Raw genomic sequence first — 26,605 nt, forward strand, 5'->3', positions numbered from 1 at the left:
CTCAATCCACCAAGTGTGCTACTGGGATTCCAGGCTTCACCCTATGCCCAGCTTCACCCAGACGTGCTGAACTCATATATGTACATACATGTAAACCAGGGTTTACATAAAAGAGGGCAGGGATAATATAAGCATAGTATGAACATAAGTGTTTCTGCTCAGATAGGAGGGTATCCTGAGACTCAGAAGCCCAGGAACCATACAGCTCTGAGGGAAGAAAATTTCCCAATAGAAGATAACCTGAGACAGGAAACTCAGGAATCAGACAGTTCTAAGGGATAGAGTCTCAATGGAAGAGCATCCTGGGACAAGGATGTCCAGGAACCACAAAGCTCAGAGAGGAAACTTCAGCAGTGTTGTTGCAGCTCCCCTGGGGGTGGGGGTAACCCCAGCTGAGGAGCTGAGGAGCTCAGGCCACCCTCCACTTCTTCACTAGGTCACATTAATATCCATTCTCACGTCTCACAAGTTGGTTTATGGGCTGCAAAGATTGCTGAGTGGTTAAGAGCACTTGCTGCTTCTCAGAAGTCCTGGGTTGGGTTTCTAACACCCAGATGGACACTTAGAACCCTCTGTAACTCTAGCTCCATTGCTTCTGCCGCTGTCCTCTGGGCTCTGCAGGGACACATGTGGTGTACAGACACACATCCAGGAACAGCACTCATTGCATTAAAACAAGTAAATCTAAACAAAACAAAACAACAACAACGACAACAACAACAAAAAAAAAACCTTATTGCTTTTACTTCTTTTTTTTTTCTTTTTAAAAAGCCACATTTAGCCACAGCACTGCTTGATATTGTCATTAGACAGAAAGACTCGGGCAAATGGCCTCTTTTTCTTTTAGGCCACTGGAGAATGACCAGCAACTGTGGGGAAGAGAGGAGCTAATAGATTCCCCATAGCCAGCCAGACCTGCAAGATTGCCCTAGGTGGTGATACATCTGTGGACCTGTCCTGGTGGTAACCGTGGGTAGGAGCCTGGTGAGTGGAGTATGTTGTTGTTAACTATTCTTATGTCCCATGGACATAACCCAGACCCATAAGATAGGTCTAGCTTACAAATGAGACTCAGACTTTGAATTATCTATTTAGCTCTGCACAGTGACTGGGGGAGTTCCACTAGTCTAATTTTCTAACTGGACTGCCTACTTCCCCAGTTGTGCTCCTTAAATACTTGCTGATTGTTTCTTCCTGGGTTATTTCTGTACCACCAGCCTTTCCTCACTCAGGGAGATGTGCCTGGTCCATCATGTCTAATGGAGACCTACTTTTTCCTGTGTCTTCTTCCTCCTTCTCTTGTGGTTTTTGCCTGGATCCCCCACCTCTATTTTCTCCAGTAATTGGCTATATCTACCTTTATTTAACCAGGAGTATTAAAATGGGGAGCAAGGTTTACACAGCATCATCACTTGGTGGATGTGCTGATCTGCTTGTCAGGGCAACCAGATCTTGGGGGTCAGTATTTAGCATTTGAACACATAGCAACACCAGACCAACTCTCAACATTTCCTCTTTTTTTGTCCAAATAAAAAGGCTTTTTCTTTTACAATAATAAATGGCATACAGTAGGAATAGATAAGCAATTATGAAAACTATTAGGTAAGAGTTACATTCATAAAGTCCAGTCCATCTGAATTTGGCAACTTTGGATAAAGTGATGTATTTTCCATCCTATCTCGCTGAGTTTAGAGTTTTGTACCTAAAACATTTTCTATCATAACATTTTCTATCTAACTTAAAAGCATTTTTAGAACTATAAACATCTTCTTAAATTCTAAAAAATTTAAATTTAATTGTAAGACTATGACTACCTAGTCTTCAATCCCATCTGAGACCTGAGTATGCAGGAAGTGCAGACAAGCAGTGTTCAAAGCTATAGAAATGGCAGGAAGTGTTGGCTGCCTGAACCCCCGCCCCCGACTCTATAAGTGTTTCTGTAACGTTGGAGCATCCATCTCCAGGCGTCTAGCCCAGCTTGTCTGACAGACTTTTTATGAAGAGCTGCTTACTCTGTATTAGAAAAGTTCAGCAGCTGACTTTGCTGCATCACGTTTGTCCATTTTGGACACCATTTTTTCTACAGTTGGAACAATGTCAGCTTTTGCCCAGTGACTCAATATGGAGGTTTTCTGATGCTCAGATCTTCTTCAAATTGAATGGAGTGCTGCCAGGAGCTGACCTGTCTCAATGTCAAAAAATCTTTAAAACACCAAACATCCTTGCCTTAGTCTGAGTTTCATTTCTGTGAAGAGACACCATGACCAAGACAACTCTTATAAAGAACAACATTTAATTGGGGCTGGCTTACAGTTTGAAAGGTTCAGTCCATTATCATTATGGCAGGAAGCATGGCAATGTCCAGGCAGACTTGGTGCAGAGGAGCCAAGAGTTCTACATCTTGATCCAAAGTCAGCCAGGAGGAGACTCTCCTGTAGGCAACTAGGAAGTGGGTTTTTCTCTTCCTTACTTGGTTAAACCTGAGCATATGACCAAAGAGACTAAACCCAAAGAGACTCACTTCCTCCAACAAGGCCACACCTCCTAATAGTGTCATTTCCTATGGGTGAAACATATTCAAAACATCACAATCCTTAAAAGCCATATTCTGTAAGTCTTTGAGTTTTTTGAAGACCATCTATCTATCCATAGAATATTTGAATAGGAAAACTTTGCTATCATCTATTTATATTCTGTTCAACCTAGGAAGCATATTTTGGGATAAACTAGTCTATTATCTAATGTGACCATGAATTTGACCATCTAACTATCAATTTGTATTTCTTAATTATCCTAAACACATTGTAATAGCAGCCTTAAAAGAACCTAGAGCTTTACATTAAACTGTCAAAAAATTATCTAATACCTTATATAAGAGTTGAAATATACTATACTATATACAGTACGTTGTAACAAAACTAACATCAACTTTTGTAGTAATATATAAAGATATATATATATATATATATATATATATATATATATATACACACATATATATGGGTGTGTGTAACAAATGTAACCTTAATATGTATTAATATTCAAAGATCTGTACCAATGTAACAAAATATAACATTAATATGTAACAATATTCAAAGATCTATAGCAATATGACATTGGCTGTAAAATGTTCTTTGGTTAAAGAGTAGATTTAATAATCTACCCTTCTTTTCTATTATCCTATAATATTCCTATATCCCTCCTTTTTCTTTTTAACTCATCACCCCTACATAAGAAAGAAAGAAGGATAAAGAAAAGAAAAGGAAAGAGAGAAATCCCTGAGTCTAACCTCCTATACCTTGTTTTCTCCTTGACAAGACTTGTAACCAACCCCTATATAACAGCAAGCATCCACCACCCAATAGAATGACCAAAAATCACCCACACCACCTCTTAGGAATGGTTCCCTTCCTGCTGATTTGGGGTGAAGCATTTCTTTTGGGGGAACCAAGAAGATGGGGAAATGATTAAGCTTAAGAAAGCTAAGGAAATAGGAAAACTGTTATTATCTATTTACATTCTGTTCGACCTAGGAAGCATATTTTGGGATTAATATGTTATAGCATTTGTCGCCTAATCTCTGAACACTGAGAAAGTTCCAGCTTAAGTGAAGTCCTGATCAGATCAGACTGTAAGGCTAGGAGAACTGAGGTCATCTGGGGCCATCGGTTCTTTTTGAAGGTACTCTGGAAACGGCATTGAGGTAGTTCAAGCACCTCAGCATCCCTAAGGATGAATCTTGCCAGGGCTGCCTTTTTGGTTGTTACTCTCGGTGAACATCTAAGCTCTCACAAGTGATATGCAGTTTTGTATAAACATGTGTGTGGACGGTGAAAGGTGCACAGCTCAGTTAAGGAAGATTCTTTACTCTTTGAGAAGATGAAAGGCATCTGTCTTTCTTATAAGTAGGTTTGGATTGTAACCAAATTATAACATAATTTTTTATCTATGCCATTTTAAAGAATGGTGTGATAAGTCCTGAAGACTTTGTAGCCAACAAGATTTATTAACTACACATGGAGATTTAAATCTCAATCAGTCTCAAGCGGTTCCCATATAGATGGATGAGCTTATATATTACCGGTTGGGGTCTTTTTTATCTCCTTCTTCATGTTTGGACCCAATACCTTGAGGAGGTCTCCCTCTGTCATATTCAATTTTATCAATTTGGAAGAAATCCATAGGCATAACCTCTCCCACAACATAACAAACATCCAGGAAATCCAAGACACAATGAGAAGACCAAACCTACGGATAATAGGAGTGGATGAGAATGAAGATTTTCAACTCAAAGGACCAGCAAACATTTTCAACAAAATTATTGAAGAAAACTTCCCAAATCTAAAGAAAGAGATGCCCATGAACATACAAGAAGCCTACAGAACTCCAAATAGACTGGACCAGAAAAGAAATTCCTCCCGACACATAATAATCAGAACAACAAATGCACTAAATAAAGATAGAATACTAAAAGCAGTAAGGGGAGAAGGTCAAGTAACAGATAAAGGCAAGCCTATCAGAATTACACCAGATTTTTTACCAGAGACTATGAAAGCCAGAAGAGCCTGGACAGATGTTATACAGACACTAAGAGAACACAAATTCCAGCCCAGGCTACTATACCCAGCCAAACTCTCAATTACCATAGATGGAGAAACCAAAGTATTCCAAGACAAAACTAAATTCACCCATTATCTCTCCACGAATCCAGCCCTTCAAGGGATAATAACAGAAAAAAAACCAATACAAGGACGGGAACCAAGCCCTAGAAAAAACAAGAAGGTAATCCGTCAACAAAACTAAAAGAAGACAGCCACAAGAACAGAATGCCAACTTTAACAACAAAAATAACAGGAAGCAACAATTACTTTTCCTTAATATCTCTTAATATCAATGGACTCCATTCCCCAATAAAAAGACATAGACTAACAAACTGGCTACACAAACAAGACCCAACATTTTGCTGCTTACAGGAAACTCATCTCAGAGAAAAAGATAGACACTACCTCAGAATGAAAGGCTGGAAAACAATTTTCCAAGCAAATGGTATGAAGAAACAAGCTGGAGTAGCCATTCTAATATCTAACAAAATCGACTTCCAACCCAAAATAATCAAAAAAGACAAGGAGGGGCACTTCATACTCATCAAAGGTAAAATCCTCCAAGAGGAACTCTCAATTCTAAATATCTATGCTCCAAATACAAGGGCAGCCACATTCATTAAAGAAACTTTAGTAAAGCTCAAAGCACACATTGCACCTCACACAATAATAGTGGGAGACTTCAACACACCACTTTCACCAATGGACAGATCATGGAAACAGAAACTAAACAGGGACACAGTGAAACTAACAGAAGTGATGAAACAAATGGACTTAACAGATATTTACAGAACATTTTATCCTAAAACAAAAGGATATACCTTCTTCTCAGCACCTCATGGTACCTTCTCCAAAATTGACCACATAATTGGTCACAAAACAAGCCTCAACATATACAAAAATATTGAAATTGTCTCATGCATCATATCAGATCACCATGGACTAAGGCTGATCTTCAATAACAAAATAAATAATAGAAAGCCAACATTCATGTGGAAACTGAACAACACTCTCCTCAATGATACCTTGGTCAAGGAAGGAATAAAGAAAGAAATTAAGGACTTTTTGGAGTTTAATGAAAATGAAGCCACAACATACCCAACTTATGGGACACAATGAAAGCATTCCTAAGAGGAAAATTCATAGCTCTGAGTGCCTCCAAAAAGAAACTAGAGAGAGCACACATTAGCACCTTGACAACACACCTAAAAGCTCTAGAACAAAAGGAAGGAAAATTCACCCAAGAGGAGTAGAAGGCAGGAAATAATCAAACTCAGGGGTGAAATCAACCAAGTGGAAACAAGAAGAACTATTCAAAGAATCAACCAATCACGGAGCTGGTTCTTTGAGAAAATCAACAAGATTGATAAACCCTTCGCCAAACTCACTAGAGGTCACAGGGAAAGCATCCTAATTAACAAAATCAGAAATGAAAAGGGAGACATAACAACAGATCCTGAAGAAATCCAAAACACCATCAGAGATCCTTCTACAAAAGGCTATACTGAACAAAACTGGAAAACCTGGATGAAATAGACAAGTTTCTAGACAGATACCAGGTACCAAAGCTAAATCAAGATCAGGTTAATGATCTCAACAGTCCTATATCCCCTAAAGAAATAGAAGCAGTCATTAATAGTCTCCCAGCCAAAAAAAGCCCAGGACCAGATGGGTTTAGTGCAGAGTTCTATCAGACCTTCAAAAAAGACCTAATTCCAGTTCTTCACAAACTATTCCACAAAATAGAAACGGAAGGTACTCTACCCAACTCATTCTATGAAGCCACAATTACTCTGATACCTAAACCACAAAAAGACCCAACAAAGATAGAGAACTTCAGACTTATTTCCCTTATGAATATCGATGCAAAAATCCTCAATAAAGTTCTTGCTAACCGAATCCAAGAACACATCAAAACAATCATCCATCCTGACCAAGTAGGTTTCATCCCAGGGATGCAGGGATGGCTCAATATACGGAAATCGATCAATGTAATCCAGTATATAAACAAACTCAAAGACAAAAACCACATGATCATCTCGTTAGATGCAGAAAAAGCATTTGACAAAATCCAACACCCATTCATGATAAAAGTCTTGGAAAGATCAGGAATTCAAGGCCCATACCTAAACATGATAAAATCAATCTACAGCAAACCAATAGTCAACATCAAAGTAAATGGTGAGAAGCTGGAAGCAATCCCACTAAAATCAGGGACTAGACAAAGCTGTCCACTCTCGCCCTACCTATTCAACATAGTACTTGAAGTCCTAGCCAGAGCAATTAGACAACAAAAGGAGATCAAAAGGATACAAATTGGAAAGGAAGAAGTCAAAATATCACTTTGTGCAGATGATATGATAGTATATATAAGTGACCCTAAAAATTCCACCAGAGAACTCCTAAGCCTGATAAACAGCTTCAATCAAGTAGCTGGATATAAAATTAACTCAAACAAGTCAATGGCCTTTCTGTACACAAAGGATAAATAGGCTGAGAAAGAAATTAGGGAAACAACACCCTTCTCAATAGTCACAAATAATATAAAATACCTTGGCGTGACTATAACTAAGGAAGTGAAAGATCTGTATGATAAGAACTTCAAGTCTCTAAAGAAAGAAATTAAAGAAGATCTCAGAAGATGGAAAGATCTCCCATGCTCATGGATTGGCAGGATCAACAATGTAAAAATGGCTATCTTGCCAAAAGCAATCTACAGATTCAATGCAATCTCCATCAAAATTCCAACTCAATTCTTCAATGAATTAGAAAGGGCAATCGGCAGATTCATCTGGAATAATAAAAAACCGAGGATAGCAAAAACTCTTCTCAAGGATAAAAGAACCTCTGGTGGAATCACCATGCCGGACCTAAAACTGTATTACAGAGCAATTGTGATCAAAACTGCATGGTACTGGTATAGCAACAGACAAGTAGACCAATGGAACAGAATTGAAGACCCAGAGATGAATCCACACACCTATGGTCATTTGATCTTTGACAAGGGAGCTAAAACCATCCAGTGGAAAAAAGACAGCATTTTCAACAAATGGTGCTGGCACAACTGGCGGTTATCATGTAGAAAAATGCGAACTGATCCATTTCTATCTCCTTGTACTAAGGTCAAATCTAAGTGGATTAAGGAACTCCACATAAAACCAGAGACACTGAAACTTATAGAGGAGAAAGTAGGGAAAAGCCTCGAAGATATGGGTACAGGGGAAAAATTCCTGAATAGAACAGCAATGGCTTGTTCTGTAAGATCGAGAATCTATAAATGGGACCTCATAAAATTGCAAAGCTTCTGCAAAGCAAAAGACACCGTCAATAAGACAAAAAGGCCACCAACAGATTGGGAAAGGATCTTTACCTATCCCAAATCGGATAGGGGACTAATATCCAATATATATAAAGAACTCAAGAAGGTGGACTCCAGAAAATCAAATAACCCCATTAAAAAATGGGGCTCAGAGCTGAACAAAGAATTCTCACCTGAGGAATACCAAATGGCAGAGAAACACCTGAAAAAATGTTCAACATCCTTAATCATCAGAGAAATGCAAATCAAAACAACCCTGAGATTCCACTTCACTCCAGTCAGAATGGCTAAGATCAAAAACTCAGGTGACAGCAGATGCTGGCGAGGATGTGGAGAAAGGGAAACACTCCTCCATTGTTGGTGGGATTGCAAGCTTGTACAACCACTCTGGAAATCAGTCTGGCGGTTCCTCAGAAAATTGGACATAGTACTACCAGAGGATCCCGCAATACCTCTGCTGGGCATATATCCAGAAGATGTCCCAACCGGTAAGAAGGACACATGCTCCACTATGTTCATAGCAGCCTTGTTTATAATAGCCAGAAGCTGGAAAGAACCCAGATGTCCCTCAACAGAGGAATGGATACAGAAAATGTGGTACATTTACACAATGGAATACTACTCAGCTATTTAAAAAAATGAATTTATGAAATTCCTAGGCAAATGGATGGACCTGGAGGGTATCATCCTGAGTGAGGTAACCCAATCACAAAGGAACTCGCACAATATGTACTCACTGATAAGTGGATATTAGCCCAGAAACTTAGGATACCCAAGATGTAAGATACAACTTGCCAAACGCATGAAATTCAAGAAGAACGAAGACCAAAGTGTGGACACTTTACCCTTTCTTGGAAATGGGAACAAAACACCCATGGAAGGAGTTACAGAGACAAAATTTGGAGCTGTGAAGAAAGGATGGACCATCTAGTGATTGCCATATGCAGGGATCCATCCCATAATCAGCTTCCAAATGCTGACACCATTGCATACACTGTTGGGAGCCGCCCCCACATTCGCCGTCACAAGATGGCGCTGACATCCTGTGTTCTAAGTGGTAAACAAATAATCTGCGCATGTGCCAAGGGTATTTTACGACTACTTGTACTCTGCCTTTCCCGTGAACGTCAGCTCGGCCATGGGCTGCAGCCAATCAGGGAGTGATGCGTCCTAGGCGAAATATAACTCTCCTAAATAGGGAAGGGGTTTCGGTTTCGTTATTGGGGTGGCTTTCGCTTTTGGGGCTGGGAGTTTTGCGCTCCTGGCTCCTGAAGATGTAAGCAATAAAGTTTTGCCGCAGAAGATTCTGGTTTGTTGTGTTCTTTCCTGGCCGGGCGTGAGAACGCGAGTAAGAATTGGTGCCGAATTCCGGGACGAGAAATTCCGGGACGAGAAAATCCGGGAAGAGGAAACCTGGGAAGAAAAACTCGGGACGAGAGTTTACCATCACCGGCGCAAGGAAGATCCCTCATTCCAGAACCAGAACTGCGGGTCGCGGTAATAAAGGTTCCCGTAAAGCAGACTGTTGAGAAGGATTCAACTACATGAATTCAGAACTTTTCAGCTGGGGAACGAGAGTACCAGTGAGTACAGCTTTACGAGGTAAGTCTGGTCTTAAACTTTCTAAGGAAATTCAAGACAGTCTATCAGAAGTAAAGTGGAAAATAGCTTTACAAGGTATGTTTGGCCTTAAACTTTCTCTAGTGTTAGAAGCCCTTTTGTTCCTTTTCACATGTTATCAAGTGGTTAAGGCAGGGCGGATTCTAGATGAAATTCAGGACAATCTATCAGAAGTAAAGCGGGGAGAGAGAGTAGGAGCAAAGAGAAAATATGGTACACAAAATAAGTATACAGGCCTTTCCACGGGTCTTGAACCTGAGGAAAAGTTTAGGTCAGGTAAGAATACCTGGGGAGAGATTAGAAGGAAGGAGAAGGAAAAAGAAAAGAAAAAAGATCAATCAGCGGAGGCTTCTAGGAGAAGGAGCCTCTACTCATCACTAGGTGAGCTCAAGGAGCCAGTTTTTAATAGTTCTGAATCAGATGAAAAGGCTATTAGGGCCTGGAAGGCGCTCTCCCGAGCAGGTGAAGCCACTGGACAATAATGACAGAGGCAGGCTCTTGCAGCCTACAAGGTCTTATTGTCTACCCTGGAGTTGTAGATCAGGATTGTAAAGGGGAACTTCAGGTTCTCTGTTCTTGTCCTCAAGTTGTCTTTTCTATATCACAAGGGGACAGAATAGCTCAACTAATAATTTTGCCAAGCCTACATGGCTGTTTTTTCTTCCTCTGGTATTCCTAGAGCTGCAAGAGGGATTGGTTCTACTAAAAATGATTCTGATTACTTAATAATGCCTTTAGATTGTTGTCAAATTTTATCTACTCACGTAGGGGTAAACCCTCGTGGCGTCAGGCCATTACAGGTCTGACAAATGGATGTCACGCATATTTCCTCCTTTGAGAGAAATCAATATTTATATGTTTAGATAAGAAGAGATCACCTCCATACCTTAAATGATTTTCAAAAGCTGTTGGGACCTTTTTTAAAGATTCCTTCCGCTGAGTTAAGGCCTTTGTTTGGTATTTTAGAAGGAGATCCTCATATCTCCTCCCCTAGGACTCTTACTCTAGCTGCTAACCAGGCCTTACAAAAGGTGGATGACGGTGATGTATAATGCTCAAGTATTCCCCTGCTTTTTTACCACTAAGTAGGAACTGGGTTTAGCCTTGATTCAGACAGTCTTGGCTCTGTCTGGACAGGTCCAGATGACTGACACCATTAACACTTTGTCAGCCTCAGTGACTACAGTCATAGATAAACAGGCCTCAGCTAATGTCAAGATACAGAGAGGTCTCATGCTGGTTAATCAACTCATAGATCTTGTCCAGATACAACTAGATGTATTATGGCAAATAGCTCAGCTGGGGTGTAAACAAAAGTTTCCGGGATTGTGTGTTACTTCCATTCAGTATGTTAAATTTACTAGGGCAGCTAATTTGTCAAAAAGTCTTTTTCAGTATATGTTACAGAATTGGACGGCTAAATTTGAACAGATCCTTCGGGAATTGAGACTTCAGGTCAACTCCACGCGCTTGGACCTGTCCCTGACCAAAGGATTACCCAATTGGATCTCCTCAGCATTTTCCTTCTTTAAAGAATGGGTGGGATTGATATTATTTGGAGATACACTTTGCTGTGGATTAGTGTTGCTTCTTTGATTGGTCTGTAAGCTTAAGGCCCAAACTAGGAGAGACAAGGTGGTTATTGCCCAGGCGCTTGCAGGACTAGAACATGGAGCTTCCCCTGATATATCTATGCTTAGGCAATAGGTCGCTGGCCACTCAGCTCTTATATCCCATGAGGCTAGTCTCATTTCACGGGATAGAGTGAGTGTGCTTCAGCAGCTCGAGAGAGTTGCACGGCTAAGCACTGCAATAGAAGGGCTCTGCGGCATAAAATGAGCCTATTCTAGGGAGACATGTCATCTTTCAAGAAGGTTGAGTGTTCAAGTGTCCTTCCCCCAGGAAAAACAACACGGGACCAGACCAGGACCCCTCTGGGTGATGAGCCTGGGAGGAGGTTATGTGTACGGCTCCTTTACCTGCACACTGGGGATTTGACCTCTATCTCCACTCTCATTAATATGGGTGGCCTATTGCTCTTATTAAAAGGAAAGGGGGAGATGTTGGGAGCCGCCCCCACATTCGCCGTCACAAGATGGCGCTGACATCCTGTGTTCTAAGTGGTAAACAAATAATCTGCGCATGTGCCAAGGGTATTTTACGACTACTTGTACTCTGCCTTTCCCGTGAACGTCAGCTCGGCCATGGGCTGCAGCCAATCAGGGAGTGATGCGTCCTAGGCGAAATATAACTCTCCTAAATAGGGAAGGGGTTTCGGTTTCGTTATTGGGGTGGCTTTCACTTTTGGGGCTGGGAGTTTTGCGCTCCTGGCTCCTGAAGATGTAAGCAATAAAGTTTTGCCGCAGAAGATTCTGGTTTGTTGTGTTCTTTCCTGGCCGGGCGTGAGAACGCGAGTAAGAATACACTAGCAAGATTTTGCTGAAAGGACCCAGATATAGCTGTCTCTTGTGAGACTATGCCGGTGCCTGGCAAACACAGAAGTGGATGCTCACAGTTAGCTATTGGATGGATCACAGGGCCCCCAATGGAGGAGCTAGAGAAATTACCCAAGGAGCTAATGGGAACTGTAACCCTATAGGTGGAACAACAATATGAACTAACCGGTACCCCGGAGCTCTGTCTCTAGCTGCATATGTATCAAAAGATGGCCTAGTCGGCCATCACTGGAAAGAGAGGCCATTGGACTTGCAAACTTTATATGCCCCAGTACAGGGGAACGCCAGGGCCAAAAAGGGGGAGTGGGTGGGTAGGGGATTGGGGTGGGTATGGGGGACCTTTGGGATAGCATTGAAAATGTAAACGAGGAAAATACCTAATTTAAAAAAAAAAAAAGAAAGTATAAAAACTAAGGAAAAAAAGTGACAGTGTAGCATTGTCTGGGTAATCCAGTGTGCATGTGTCTATCTATGTGTGTGCCTGACTGTCTTTCCTTTTCTTCCGTTCTCTCTGGTTCACAAAAAGTTAACAAACTTCTCTTGCCTGGTCAGCAAGAGGCCTCTGAGTTGAACAGTAAAGCATCTAAGGAGCCTAAGGAACTAAGTTTCTTTTCTTAATCTGCAGCTGCTATCAGCAGGAGTTAATTGAGTACCCCAATACAGCAAGAGTGAGTTAGTCAAATCATCAGCAACCCCACCCCACTGAGTGCTGAATTATAAAGGCATGTGTTATCACGTCTGGCTCTCTCCATGGGTTTTTTTTAAAAAATTTATTTATTTATATTTTTACACTCCATATTTTATACCCACCCCACCCTGTCCACCCTCTGACTGTTCCACATCCCATACCTCCTCCTCAACCCCTGTCTCCACGTGGATACCCTCACCCCCCACTCCACTTGACCTCTAAATCCCCTGGAGCCTCCAGTCTCTTGTGGGTTAGGTGCATCATCTCTGAATGAACACAGATCCAGCAGTCCTCTGTTGTATATGTGTTGGTGGCCTCATATCTGCTGGTGAATTCTGCCTGCTTGGTAGTCCAGTGTTTGAGAGATCTTGGGGGTCCAGATTAATTGAGGCTGCTGGTCCTCCTACAGGGTGGCCTTTCTCCTCAGCTTCTTTCAGCTTTCCTCTAATTCAACCACAGGAGTCAGCTACTTCTGTCCATTGGTTGGGTGCAAATATCTGCCTCTGACTCTTTCAGCTGCTTATTAAGTCTTTCGGGGTACTGCCATGCTAGGTCCCTTTTTGTGAACGTTCCATAGCCTTAGTAATAGTGTCAGACCTTGGAACCTCCCCTTGAGCTGGATCTCACTTTGGTCTCACTGTCGCTGGACCTTCTTTTCCTCAAACTCCTGTCCATTTCCATCCCTGTAATTCTTTCAGACAGGAACAATTATGGGTCAGAGGTTGACTGTGGGATGGCCCTCCATGGCTTTTTATTAAGGGATATTGGCTTTGCTCTGTGTTGGGTTAGGGTTAGAGAACCAGAGGGAATAGGAGTGAGGGCTCTATGGAGGGAGCAGGTGTTCCAGAAGGTTCCTGGAATGTAGGTCAGAGTGCTGGACGAAAGTGGGGGATCTCTTTTTGTGAGAGAGTGGTGGCTTACCTTGGGTTCTCAGAAGGTAGGCATCTGTACACAGGGGTGTGTGTGTGTGTGTGTGTGTGTGTGTGTGTGTGTGTGCGTGCGTGCAGGATGCAGCTCTGTATTTGTATGTGGGTGTGTATGTACATAGGTGTGTGTTTCTGTGTATGTAGGGATGTGTGTGCGTGCATGCACGCATGCACATACACTTCAATTTCATGGCCAAGTTTCACTGCATAGCTCTGGCTGTCCTGCAACTTTCTCTTGAGGTCAGGCTAGCTTCAAACTCAAAGATCTACCTGCCCCTATCTCCCAAGGACTAGGATTAAGGGCCGGCACCACCATTCCTACCTTATTTTATTTTATTTTATTAGGTATTCTCCTCATTTACATTTCCAATGCTATCCCAAAAGTCCCCCATACCCTCCCCCCACTCCCCTCTTAGCTTATTTTAAAAGACACCCTTTCTTTATGAATCCAAGGATGTGCTTGGACTCGTTTTGTTGTTGTTATTGTTATTTGTTTGTTTGTTTGTTTGTTTGTTTCGAGACAGGGTTTCTCTGTATAGCTCTGGCTGTCCTGGAACTCACTTTGTAGACCAGGCTGGCCTTGAACTCAGAAATCCGCCTGCCTCTGCCTCCCGAGTGCTGGGATAAAAGGCGTGCACCAACACGCCCGGGGTGCTTGGACACTTGAACCCACATTACAACCCAGGCTAACCACAAACTCTCAGCAATCCTCCTGTCTCAGTATCTCCGGTGTTTGGATAACAAGTATATGCCACCCTGGTCACTGGGCATTTTCTGATAAGATGCTGGTAGACATCATATTGACATAGATTATTTTTCTAGTTGGGTAATGACACAGATTTAGAAACATTGGTAAGCAAGTCTAACTATCCCCAGCATTGGCTTAGTGAGCAGGAGATGGGGTGCAGAAAGAAAAAGTTCTCACAGAAGTGAGACCCTCTAAGCCTCCCTGTGGCACCCATGCCTCTGTGGCAAGGAAGCTCCATCTAAGGATTGCTGTCTACCTTAGAGAGGATGTTCCAGAGAGAGACTATAAGCGTCTGTGGCCAAACTCAAGCTTTGGAGACAGCTCCAATTCGCCTCATGTCAGGGATGGCTGAAAGGAGACCACTGTAAAATCATCAACTCTGAATTTTATTTCCACTAGGATCAGGGTGATGAAGACGATGGTCCCGCGCTCCACACATCTCAGGATTCTTCTGCTCCTTCCCTCTGGGTCATTGCTGGGACTACTGCTTCACTTGTGAAGATTCTGCCTGACGCTCAGGCGCTGGCTCTGCCCCTGCCTTTGAGAGTCTGCCCTTGTACTCGCACGCGCGTAGGAGCCTCTGTAATATAGTAAACTGCTGTTAATCTCCTGCTTCTGCTCAACTTTTGCCAAGCAGTGCAGCCGGTTTCAGGGTGAGAATGTTTCCCAGCGTCATTGGGTCTTCATGTTAAAGTGTAGACAGTGACTGAAGTGAGAGGAACACTCGGCTCAAATGCAGTTTCCCACAGCAGCCCGACACACACCCACTGGCTGGGGTAGCTGTGGGGAGCCACGTCCTCATTTCTTATTCGTGCACATCACTTCAGTGCACTTGGCTTTCTCTAAACTGAGTTTGTGGCGACTCTGCAGTAAGGGAGACCCTTGACCACATATATTCTGACTGTTCTTATGCCCACTCCATTTTCCTCTCACACCTGTCAGGGCCCCCGCCTCCATACGGGTTCACTTCTGGGGCTCAGGTCTTTGTTTAGTGACCAGGGAATTTACCTAGAGTCTCTCGGTTACCAGGGGTATGGAGCTGTGTGGTGGAGCATGGAACACTTATCAGTGGGTTCAAAAAGTCATATCTTTTTTTCCAGGCAAAAGCACGGCATGGGTTGGAAACTATACACCTTCCTCACATTCTAAGGCAATCTCTTTCTGTTTTTCCAAAATCAATGTTCTTCAGTGTCACAGAAAAAAGAGGATGCACTTTTAAGGTGAGGCTAAGGAACTGGCTCCTAAAAGGAAGAAGGAAATTTCCACCAAATCCCATAACCTGCTTTGTCAGAAGAAATAAAAGGTTGCTGTAGAAAACCTTCTTCAATATTCTCCCTTCTACTTTCTGTCCTTAGTGCTGGACTCAGAACTTCTGAGAACTAAGGATTGCTTAATCTAACCTCAGCAGCATTACCAGAAAGCTCCTGCTTGAAAGCCTTATGGCAGAGACTAGCTAGTGGGTAGACTGGTGAGGAACAGCCTCACCCAGAAAAGGAATTCCAAGGACAAGCTACTAAGTGAGAGTCTCTTTGCTATAATTCACCTGCTTGAGAAACATAGTCAATGCATTACTCCCCGTCAATCCCTTTGATAAGCCTGTTTCTGCTTTCTTCTCTCTCTCTCTCTCTCTCTCTCTCTCTCTCTCTCCATCTGGAAGCTTTGCTGGTATTTTCCCCCATCCATAAGCGCAGCATTCAGTCTCTTGGTTTTCTTTGTTTTCTAGACACAGATGCCACAGTTCTGTATGCAGATGCTAACGTGCATCTTGAGCTATCTGCTCCTTACCAGAGCAGTGGATTTTGGTAGGCTTCTTCCTGTATTGGTTCAGAAAGTGTGTGAGGCAGGCTCAGAGGGATTCAGAATGACGGCAGCTTTATTATCAATCAGTCCACAGGGAGTTATAAAGTCCCATTGACAGGCTGTTCTGATCACCATGGCTGGATGACTTAGGTCACAATGTTTGTGCTTGGGCAGTAGAAAGAAAGGCTGGGAGAACATTTGTGAAGCTACCTAGGCTGTGTAAGTTAAGAAAGAACATCAAGGAGATCAAAATCAGAAAATTCTGTTGTTTCTGTGTTTGGATCCTTCCAGCTAGCTGGCTTCCATGGGCGCCCAGGACATTTCTGGGAAGTTGCTTCTGGAAAATCAGATATCAGCTTAAATGAAAGGCTATCTGGCTGTACATGGATATCAGGGATCAAATCATCAGGGGCCCCAGTGTCATATGGTGGGGTGATAGCTACCACATCTTCAATGAAATCTGAGTCCTGAAAGCCAGAAGAGGTAACAGTTGGCTGGGCTCGGGGAGGGGTCAAGGTGGGCCCTTCTGTCCTCTCCTGTATCTGTGTAGATGTAGTACTGTATTCAGAAGAGCTTGCCAAAGGTTCTGTTCTCTGGGCAGTCTGCTTTACACTGCTTTTGTCTTTATTTGTTTGCTTATCATGACCATGACCAAGACCATGACTATGACCATGACCATGACCATGACCATGACCATGACCATAACCATGTCCCTCTGTGTGTGTATGGTCACTGCCATCTTCCCTTTGGTGTCTAAGATAATCAAGTTTAAGTCGATGTCCATGACCAAGGCCATGTGGTTTCTGGTGTCCATGGCCAAGGCCATGCCTCCTTGGGGACCAATGTGCATGGTCATGACCATACTTATGACCACTGTGATTCTTAGCCTTGATTTGCTTTTCATTCAACCAGCCATTCCCCTCTTTTTGCTCTCTGACAATGTAGGGTGGACTTACAGTTGTTCCTGCTTTTGTTTCTTGTACTTTGGCTGACCGGAAAGGAGAAAAGCCTGGAGGCCTCCTTCGGATAGGAATAGTCTACAGAGGAAATAGTAAGATGAATGCCTTATGTTAGTACCAGGCTGATGATGAAGGAAGAAGAGACTAAGCACCTGATGATGCCTTTTTATACTACAATGGGCTGAGTCTTTCCCAGATATTAGATACTATAATTGTTGACATTTAATAGAGGCTCCGCCCCACAGTTACCTGGCAACAGCCACGTGTGCCCGACTCACTTTAAAAGGGGCTGCTTGCTCCCTGTTCTCTCTTTTGCTTTCATCTTCTCTTGCTTCTGCTCTCTTTTCCTCTTCCCTCTCTCTTTTCATTCCCTTTCAGCTTCTCTCTCCATGTGCTCAGGGCCAGCCCCTAGTCCTCTTTTCTCCCACTCCCTCTTCAACTCCCTCTCCCTTTCCCCCTCCACGTCCCCCTCCCCCCTCTCTCTGTCTCTCTCTCTGTCTCTGTCTCTCTGTCTCTCTCTCTCTTCCTTTCTCTGTCTCAACTACCCCCTCAACCCCACTTCCCATGCCCTAAATAAACTGTATTCTATACTATACAATATTGTGCCTGGTCCCTCAAGGTGAAGGATGCCACAACATGGGCCCACAGAAGCACCCCTTTCCCCACATCATACCCGACCTCAACCAAACATATCCCTATTTTCTCATTCTTATTATAAAACACAACATTATTAATTTTCTAGAGAAGTAAATTAACAATACTTATTTTATTCTTGAAATTTGTAGGCTCTGTCTGTGGTCCTAGGGATTGGACTAAGAACCTTGAACATGTTGGACATGTACTGTAGCACTGAGTTATAGTCTCAGTCCTGCCCTGATTATTCTTCTTAATAATACTCTAAGGCTAAGAGTTTTTGTTCATTTAGGAGAGTGGGTTGATTGAGCACATACTCTCTCAGGTACTCATTTTGATAACTGATATCATTTCTGTTCCAACCATTGCTGTTATTATCCTTAAAGGTCTTTAGAGCTACACTTTGTCAGGATGTGCTACCACAGGACCTGCTCACAAACGTGACAGGAAGGCCTTTGACAATGTGTTAGAGATAGTAACAAATGACAAGAACCTAAACCAGAAAGGAGAGGTGGCAATCTGCACAGAGGTGTGGCTTTCTGAATATGCTCTACCTCCCCTTTTACCAAGGTGGAAAGGGCACAGTTGAGGCTTGTGCTCAGATATGAAAGTACTCAGACTTCGGAGTCACATGTCTTTTAGTTGTCAGGATCATGATGGAAAGGGAGGGCTCAGAGTTGACCAACACTCAACACTCTACACACTAAGTCCACTTTGCTGCAAAATAAAACCACAGCACCTGCCTCCCAGGGCCCTAGGGACTGATGAGAATGTGCAAGGAGTTTGCTGTGCAGAGCCTGGGATGAGGGACTTAGTGAAGTGATTCACTCTGGAGCCTCAGAGCACTTCAAGTCTTAGCATCCCATCATTGGTAAGTAATGAAGCCCCAGTGCATTCTGGGTACATGGACTGATCATCTGCAATCTGAGACCACCTTCATTCTTTCACTCAATGAATGAACTGACAGAGGACCAGCAATGCACAGCTGCTGATGAAGATATGGAATAGTAAACAAAACAAGCCAATTTTCTGTCCTCATTTTAGGGAGGATAAAAAATAAACACATAGGAGAGTATTCTGCACAGGCCCCAGACATCCGGCCACTTTCCCCGCCAGAGGATAGGGGTTCGCCCGACCCGGGAGCGCTTTGCCTGAGCATTGGCAGCAGACATCTTGGTTCCAAACCCCGCCAAGAGTATTCTGCACAGGCCCCAGACATCCGGCCACTTTCCCCGCCAGAGGATAGGGGTTCGCCCGACCCGGGAGCGCTTTGCCTGAGCATTGGCAGCAGACATCTTGGTTCCAAACCCCGCCAAGAGTATTCTGCACAGGCCCCAGACATCCGGCCACTTTCCCGACCAGAGGATAGGGGTCTGCCCGGCCTGGGAGCGCATTGCCTGAGCATCTGCAGCAGATATCTTGGTTCCAGGACCCCGCCGAGAGTATTCTGCACAGGTGAGTGTGCGGAATACAGTGGCTAACAGCTTCTAGGACAAACGGGAGCCACAGAGCTTCTAAGGAAGCCCCCTTTTCGGGTCCCAGACATCCGGCTACTTTCCCAGCCAGAGGAAAGGGGTCCGCCTGACCCGGGAGCACTTTGCCTGAGCATCTGCGGCAGACATCTTACTTCCAGGACCCTGCCGAGAGTATTCTGCACAGGACTCCTCAGAGAGTATTCTGCACAGGTGAGAGTGTAGAATAGAGAAGCTAACAGCTTCTGGGATGGGCCAAAGCAACTCAGCCTCGGGATAGGCCCTGTTTTGGGCCTTCGTCTTCGACCATGAGGGAGGTCCTAACACCAGATATCTGTGCACCTTCCCTGTAAGAGGAGAGCTTGCCTGCAGAGAGTGCTCTGACCACTGAAACTCAGAGGAGAGATCTAGTCTCCCAGGTCTGCTGATAAAGGCTAACAGAATCACCTGAGGAACAAGCTCTATCCAGAGACAACTAAATCAACTAACTCCAGAGATTATCAGATGGCGAAAGGTAAATGTAAGAATCTTACTAACAGAAACCAAGACCACTCACCATGACCAGAAACCAGCACTCCCACATCGCCCAGTCCAGGGCACCCCAACACACCTGAAAAGCCAGACCTGGATCTAAAAGCATATCTCATGATGATGGTAGAGGACATCAAGAAGGACCTTAATAACTCACTCAAAGAAATACAGGACAACACTGCTAAACTGGTAGAAGATCTTAAAGAGGAAACACAAAAATCCCTTAAAGAATTACAGGAAAACACGACCAAACAGGTGATGGAATTGAATAAAACTATCCAACACCTAAAAAGGGAAGTAGACGAAATAAAGAAAACCCAAAGTGAGGCAACACTGCAGATAGAAACCCTAGGAAAGAAATCTGGAACCATAGATGCGAGCATCAGCAACAGAATACAAGAGATGGAAGAGAGAATCTCAGGTGCAGAAGATTCCATAGAGAACATCGGCACAACAATCAAAGAAAGTACAAAACACAAAAAGATCCTAACTCAAAACATCCAGGAAATCCAGGACACAATGAGAAGACCAAACCTACGGATAATAGGAGTAGATGAGAATGAAGATTTTCAACTCAAAGGACCGGCAAATATCTTCAACAAAATTATAGAAGAAAACTTCCCAAACCTAAAGAAAGAGATGCCCATGAACATACAAGAAGCCTACAGAACTCCAAATAGACTGGACCAGAAAAGAAATTCCTCCCGACACATAATAATCAGAACAACAAATGCACTAAATAAAGATAGAATATTAAAAGCAGTAAGGGAAAACGGTCAAGTAACATACAAAGGCAAGCCTATCAGAATTACACCAGATTTTTCACCAGAGACTATGAAAGCAAGAAGAGCTTGGACAGATGTTATACAGACACTAAGAGAACACAAATGCCAACCCAGGATACTATACCCAGCCAAACTTTCAATAACCTTAGATGGAGAAACAAAAGTATTCCACAACAGAAACAAATTCACACATTATCTTTCCACGAATCCAGCCCGTCAAAGGATAATAACAGAAAAAAACCAATACAAGGATGGAAACCACATCCTAGAAAAAGCAAGAAGATAATCCCTAAACAAACCTAAAATAAGACAGCCACAAGAACAAAATGCCAACTTTAACAACAAAAACAATAGGAAGCAACAATTACTTTTCCTTAATATCTCTTAATATCAATGGACTCAACTCCCCAATAAAAATATATAGACTAATAGACTGGCTACACAAACAGGACCCAATATTTTGCTGCTTAGAGAAAACCCATCTCAGGGGAAAAGATAAAAACTACCTCAGAATGAAAGGCTGGAAAACAATTTTCCAAGCAAATGGTCTGAAGAAACAAGCTGGAGTAGCCATTCTAATATCTAATAAAGGTCATCAAAAAAGACAAGGAGGGGCACTTCATACTTATCAAAGGTAAAATCTTCCAAGAGGAACTCTCAATTCTGAATATCTATGCTCCAAATACAAGGGTAGCCACATTCATTAAAGAAACTTTACTAAAGCTTAAAGCACACATTGCACCTCACACGATAATAGTGGGGTACTTCAACACACCACTTTCACCAATGGACAGATCATGGAAACAGAAACTAAACAGGGACACAGTGAAATTAACAGAAGTTATGAAACAAATGGATTTAACAGATATCTACAGAACATTTTATCCTAAAACAAAAGGATATACCTTCTTCTCAGCACCTCATGGTACCTTCTCCAAAATTTACCACATAATTGGACACAAAACAAGCCTCAACAGGTATAAAAATATTGAAATCGTCCCATGCATCCTATCAGATCACCATGGACTAAGGCTGATCTTCAATAACAAAATAAATAATAGCCAACATTCATATGGAAATTGAACAACACTCTCCTCAGTGATACCTTGGTCAAGGAAGGAATAAAGAAAGAAATTAAGGACTTTTTGGAGTTTAATGAAAATGAAGCCACAACATACCCAAACTTATGGGGCACAAGGAAAGCATTTCTAAGAGGAAAACTCATAGCCCTGAGTGCCTCCAAAAATAAACTAGAGAGAGCACACATTAGCAGCTTGACAACACACGTAAAAGCTCTAGAACAAAAGGAAGCAAATTCACCCAAGAGGAGTAGACTGCAGGAAATAATCAAACTCAGGGGCAAAATCAACCAAGTGGAAACAAAAAGAACTATTCAAAGAATCAACCAAAGGAGGAGCTTGTTCTTTGAGAAAATCAACAACATAGACAAAACCATAGCCAGACTCACTAGAGGGCACAGGGAAAGCATTCTGATTAACAAAATCAGAAATGAAAAGGGAGACATAACAACAGATCCTGAAGAAATCCAAAACACCATCAGATCCTTCTACAAAAGGCTATACTGAACAAAACTGGAGAACCTGGATGAAATGGACAAGTTTCTAGACAGATACCAGGTACCAAAGTTAAATCAAGATCAGGTCAATGATCTAAAGAGTCCTATATCCCCTAAAGAAATAGAAGCAGTCATTAATAGTCTCCCAACCAAGAAAAGCCCAGGACCAGATGGGTTTAGTGCAGAGTTCTATCAGACCTTCAAGAAGATCTAATCCCGGTTCTTCACAAACTATTCCACAAAATAGAAGTAGAAGGTACTCTACCTAACTCATTCTATAAAGCCACAATTACTCTGATACCTAAACCACAAAAAGACCCAACAAAGATAGAGAACTTCAACCAATTTCCCTTATGAATATCGATGCAAAAATCCTCAATAAAGTTCTCGCTAACTGAATCCAAGAACACATCAAAACAATCATCCATCCTGACCAAGTAGGTTTCATCCCAGGGATGCAGGGATGGTTCAATATATGGAAATCCATCAACGTAATCCAGTATATAAACAAACTCAAAGACAAAAACCACATGATCATCTCATTAGAGGCAGAAAAAGCATTTGACAAAATCCAACACCCATTCATGATAAAAGTCTTGGAAAGATCAGGAATTCAAGGCCCATACCTAAACATGATAAAAGCAATCTACAGCAAACCAGTAGCCAACATCAAAGTAAATGGTGAGAAGCTGGAAGCAATCCCACTAAAATCAGGGACTAGACAAGGCTGCCCACTTTCTCCCTACCTATTCAACATAGTACTTGAAGTCCTAGCCAGAGCAATTAGACAACAAAAGGAGATCAAGGGGATACAAATTGGAAAAGAAGAAGTCAAAATATCACTTTTTGCAGATGATATGTTAGTATATATAAGTGACCCTAAAAATTCCACCAGAGAACTCCTAGACCTGATAAACAGCTTCAGTGAAGTAGCTGGATATAAAATTAACTCAAACAAGTCAATGGCCTTTCTCTACACAAAGAATAAACAGGCTGAGAAAGAAATTAGGAAAACAACACCCTTCTCAATAGTCACAAATAATATAAAATACCTTGGCGTGACTATAACTAAGGAAGTCAAAGATCTGTATGATAAGAGCTTCAACTCTCTGAAGAAAGAAATTAAAGAAGATCTAGAAGATGGAAAGATCTCCCATGCTCATGGATTGGCAGGATCAATATAGTAAAAATGGCTATCTTGCCAAAAGCAATCTACAGATTCAATGCAATCCTCATCAAAATTCCAATTAAATTCTTCAACGAGTTAGAAAGGGGAATCTGCAAATTCATCTGGAATAACAAAAAATCTAGGATAGCAAAAACTCTTCTCAAGGATAAAAGAACCTCTGGTGGAATCACCATGCCTGACCTAAAGCTGTAGTACAGAGCAATTGTGATAAAAAACTGCATGATACTGGTATAGCAACAGACAAGTAGACCAATGGAATAGAATTGAAGACCCAGAAATGAATCCACACACCTATGGTCACTTGATCTTTGACAAGGGAGCAAAAACCATCCGATGGAAAAGAGACAGCATCTTCAATAAATGGTGCTGGCATAACTGGTGGTTATCATGTAGAAGAATGCGAATTGATCCATTCCTATCTCCTTGGACTAAGGTCAAATCTAAGTGTTTTAAGGAACTCCACATAAAACCAGAGACACTGAAACTTACTGAGGAGAAAGTAGGGAAAACCCTCGAAAATATGGGCACAGGAGAAAAATTCCTGAATAGAACAGTAATGGCTTGTGCTATAAGATCAAGAATCAACAAATGGGACCTCATAAAACTGCAAAGCTTCTGTAAGGCAAAAGACACTGTCAATAAGACAAAAAGGCCACCAACAGATTGGGAAAGGATCTTTACCTATCCTAAATCATATAGGGGACTAATATCCAATATATATATAAAGAACTCAAGAAGGTGGACTCTAGTAAATCAAATAACCCCATTAAAAAATGGAGCTCAGAGCTAAACAAATAATTCTCACCCGAGGAATACTGAATGGCTGAGAAGCACCTGAAAAAATGTTCAGCATCCTTAATCATCAGAGAAATGCAAATCAAAACAACCCTGAGATTCAATCTCACACTAGTCAGAATGGATAAGATCAAAACTTCAGGTGACAGCAGATGCTGGCAAGGATGTGGAGAAAGAGGAACACTCCTCTATTGTTGGTGGGATTGCAAGCTTGTACAACCACTCTGGAAATCAGTCTGGCGGTTCCTCAGAAAACTGGATATAGTACTACCGGAGGATTCTGCAATACCTCTCCTGGGCATATATCCAGAAGATGTTCCAACCGGTAAGAAGGACACATGCTCCACTATGTTCATAGCAGCCTTATTTATAATAGCCAGAAGCTGGAAAGAACCCAGATGCCCCTCAACAGAGGAATGGATACAGAAAATATGGTTTTACACAATGGAGTACTACTCAGCTATTAAAAAGAAGGATTTTATGAAATTCCTAGGCAAATGATGGAGCTGGAGGGTATCATCCTGAGTGAGGTAACCCAATCACAAAGGAACTCACACAATATGTACTCACTGATAAGTGGATATTAGCCCAGAAACTTAGGATACCCAAGATATAGGATACAATTTGCTAAACGCATGAAATTCAAGAAGAATGAAGACCAAAGTGTGGACACTTTGCCCCTTCTTAGAATTGGGAACAAAACACCCATGGAAGGAGTTACAGAGACAAAGCTTTGAGCTGTGTCAAAAGGATGGACCCTCTAGAGCCTGCCATATCCAGGGTTCCATCCCATAATCAGCCTCCAAACGCTGACACCATTGCATATACTAGAAAGATTTTGCTGAAAGGACCCAGATATACCTGTGTCTTGTGAGACTATGCAGGGGCCTAGCAAACACAGAAGTGTATGCTCACAGTCAGCCTTTGGATGGATCACAGGGCTCCCAATGGAGGAGCTAGAGAAAGTAGCCAAGGAGCTAAAGGGATCTGCAACCCTATAGGTAGAACAACATTATGAACTAACCAGTACCCCGGAGCTCTTGACTCTAGCTGCATATGTATCAAAATATGGCCTAGTCGGCCATCACTGGAAAGAGAGGCCCATTGGACTTGCAAACTTTATATGCCCCAGTACAGGGGAACGGCAGGGCCAAAAAGTGGAGGGGGTGGGTAGAGGAGTGGGTGGGAGGGTATGGGGGGACTTTTGGGATAGCATTGGAAATGTAAATGAGGAAAATACCTAATTAAAAAAAATAAACACATAATAAAGAAAAAAAAAGTAATGATGCCCTAGGCACATTGATTCTTAAAAAGACGATGCAGAGTGTTGCCTCTCAGATTTGAATCATGTGTGGACCCCTTGACGACTGTTTTAAAGTGCATTTTGGTATTCATTTAACTATGGAAGGGGAGTGAATCCATGTTTCTTCAATACTTCAATGCAAGTACTTCAGTGCACAGTACTTCAATACTTCAGTACTTTAATGCACAGAGCAGAACCCAGCACACAGTAGTGCTAAGGACTCGGGTGTATCTTGGAGTCGTGTGGCTCGTGATAGTGCCCTGGTCTTCTCCTCACTACCAGGCAGGGAACGCTGACAATGAGCTAAGTGACTGAATGGTTACCTGTTTTCTTTCCCAGCCATAAAACACAAGATCAGCATAGATATGTACAACTTCTTACGGGTTTAAAAGAGCAGCCCCTCCCCCAGTTATTTCAGTAATGATTCATGTTCAATATTGCTTTTTGGAATAGACAGAACTGACCCCAAGCTGACAATACTCCAATCCTACCTTATCTAATGCTTGGCATTTCACAGTCGGGATGACTTTGTTCTCCCAAGGTCTCATGTACACGTTAGCATTGCAGTCGAGACTTTGCTAATCATGAAAACAGAAGACAAGAGAAAATAAATCAGCATTAGTCATGAGGCCCATGAGCAAGTGACCTTAGAGTGTCACACAGGGACAGTGCTACTCACTCCAAGGTGCTTGATCTCACAATCTTCTGTCAGCTCTGTGTTACTTTCCTTGGAACATTTGGTTTCTCTGGCTATGAACTCAATAACATAATTAGTTCCTGCTACCACCTGTAAAGTTAATAGTACAAGACAAATATTTAATGAGGATTTCCATAACAAATTGCACTTTTTTACTTCAGTGTGGTCAAAGTTAGAATCTGGAAATTTTAAATATTTCCTGACCATCTTAGAAAGTTACACTGTCCTTGTAGTGTGACTACAAGTACAAAATTCTCTACAAGGTGCACATATCTGATACAACGTTTTGTTTGTATGTATATCTAAGATTTCTGGGTATTAGTTGGGTCAGCTTACTTCACTGAGTAAAAGAAATACAGGGTAACCTTTCACTTTAATATTCACGTACTAATTTAAAAGTTCATAAGCTATAAACCACACCTACCAAGTAACTCAAGGGCTTAAATTTTACTACAATCTGAGGTATGAGAAGAAACACTTAAAATATTTTCTTGAAATATTTTTTGT

At 42.1% G+C, this 26,605-nt stretch overlaps 1 protein-coding gene across 4 annotated transcripts in view; it reads right to left on the minus strand.

Moving 5' to 3' along the window:
* Positions 1-14,721: 14,721 nt before the first annotated feature.
* The window catches only part of Kng2 (kininogen 2), a 43,250-nt gene continuing 31,366 nt past the window's right edge, over positions 14,722-26,605 (minus strand). The window contains exons 8-11 of one of the 4 annotated variants that reach the window (NM_001102409.1): positions 26,081-26,188; positions 25,893-25,979; positions 17,115-17,195; positions 14,722-14,938 (exon numbers count right to left, since the gene is read on the minus strand). In NM_001102409.1, coding sequence (NP_001095879.1) covers positions 14,840-14,938; positions 17,115-17,195; positions 25,893-25,979; positions 26,081-26,188 — 375 coding nt within the window. In that variant the 3' untranslated portion in view covers positions 14,722-14,839. Of the gene's footprint in view, positions 14,939-16,204; positions 17,196-25,892; positions 25,980-26,080; positions 26,189-26,605 lie in introns of those variants that run through there. The other 3 variants (NM_001102410.1, XM_006522324.1, NM_201375.2) reach the window with 3 other exon arrangements.

This window comes from Mus musculus, chromosome 16, assembly GCF_000001635.26.
Source record: "Mus musculus strain C57BL/6J chromosome 16, GRCm38.p6 C57BL/6J".
Taxonomy (NCBI): domain Eukaryota; kingdom Metazoa; phylum Chordata; class Mammalia; order Rodentia; family Muridae; genus Mus; species Mus musculus.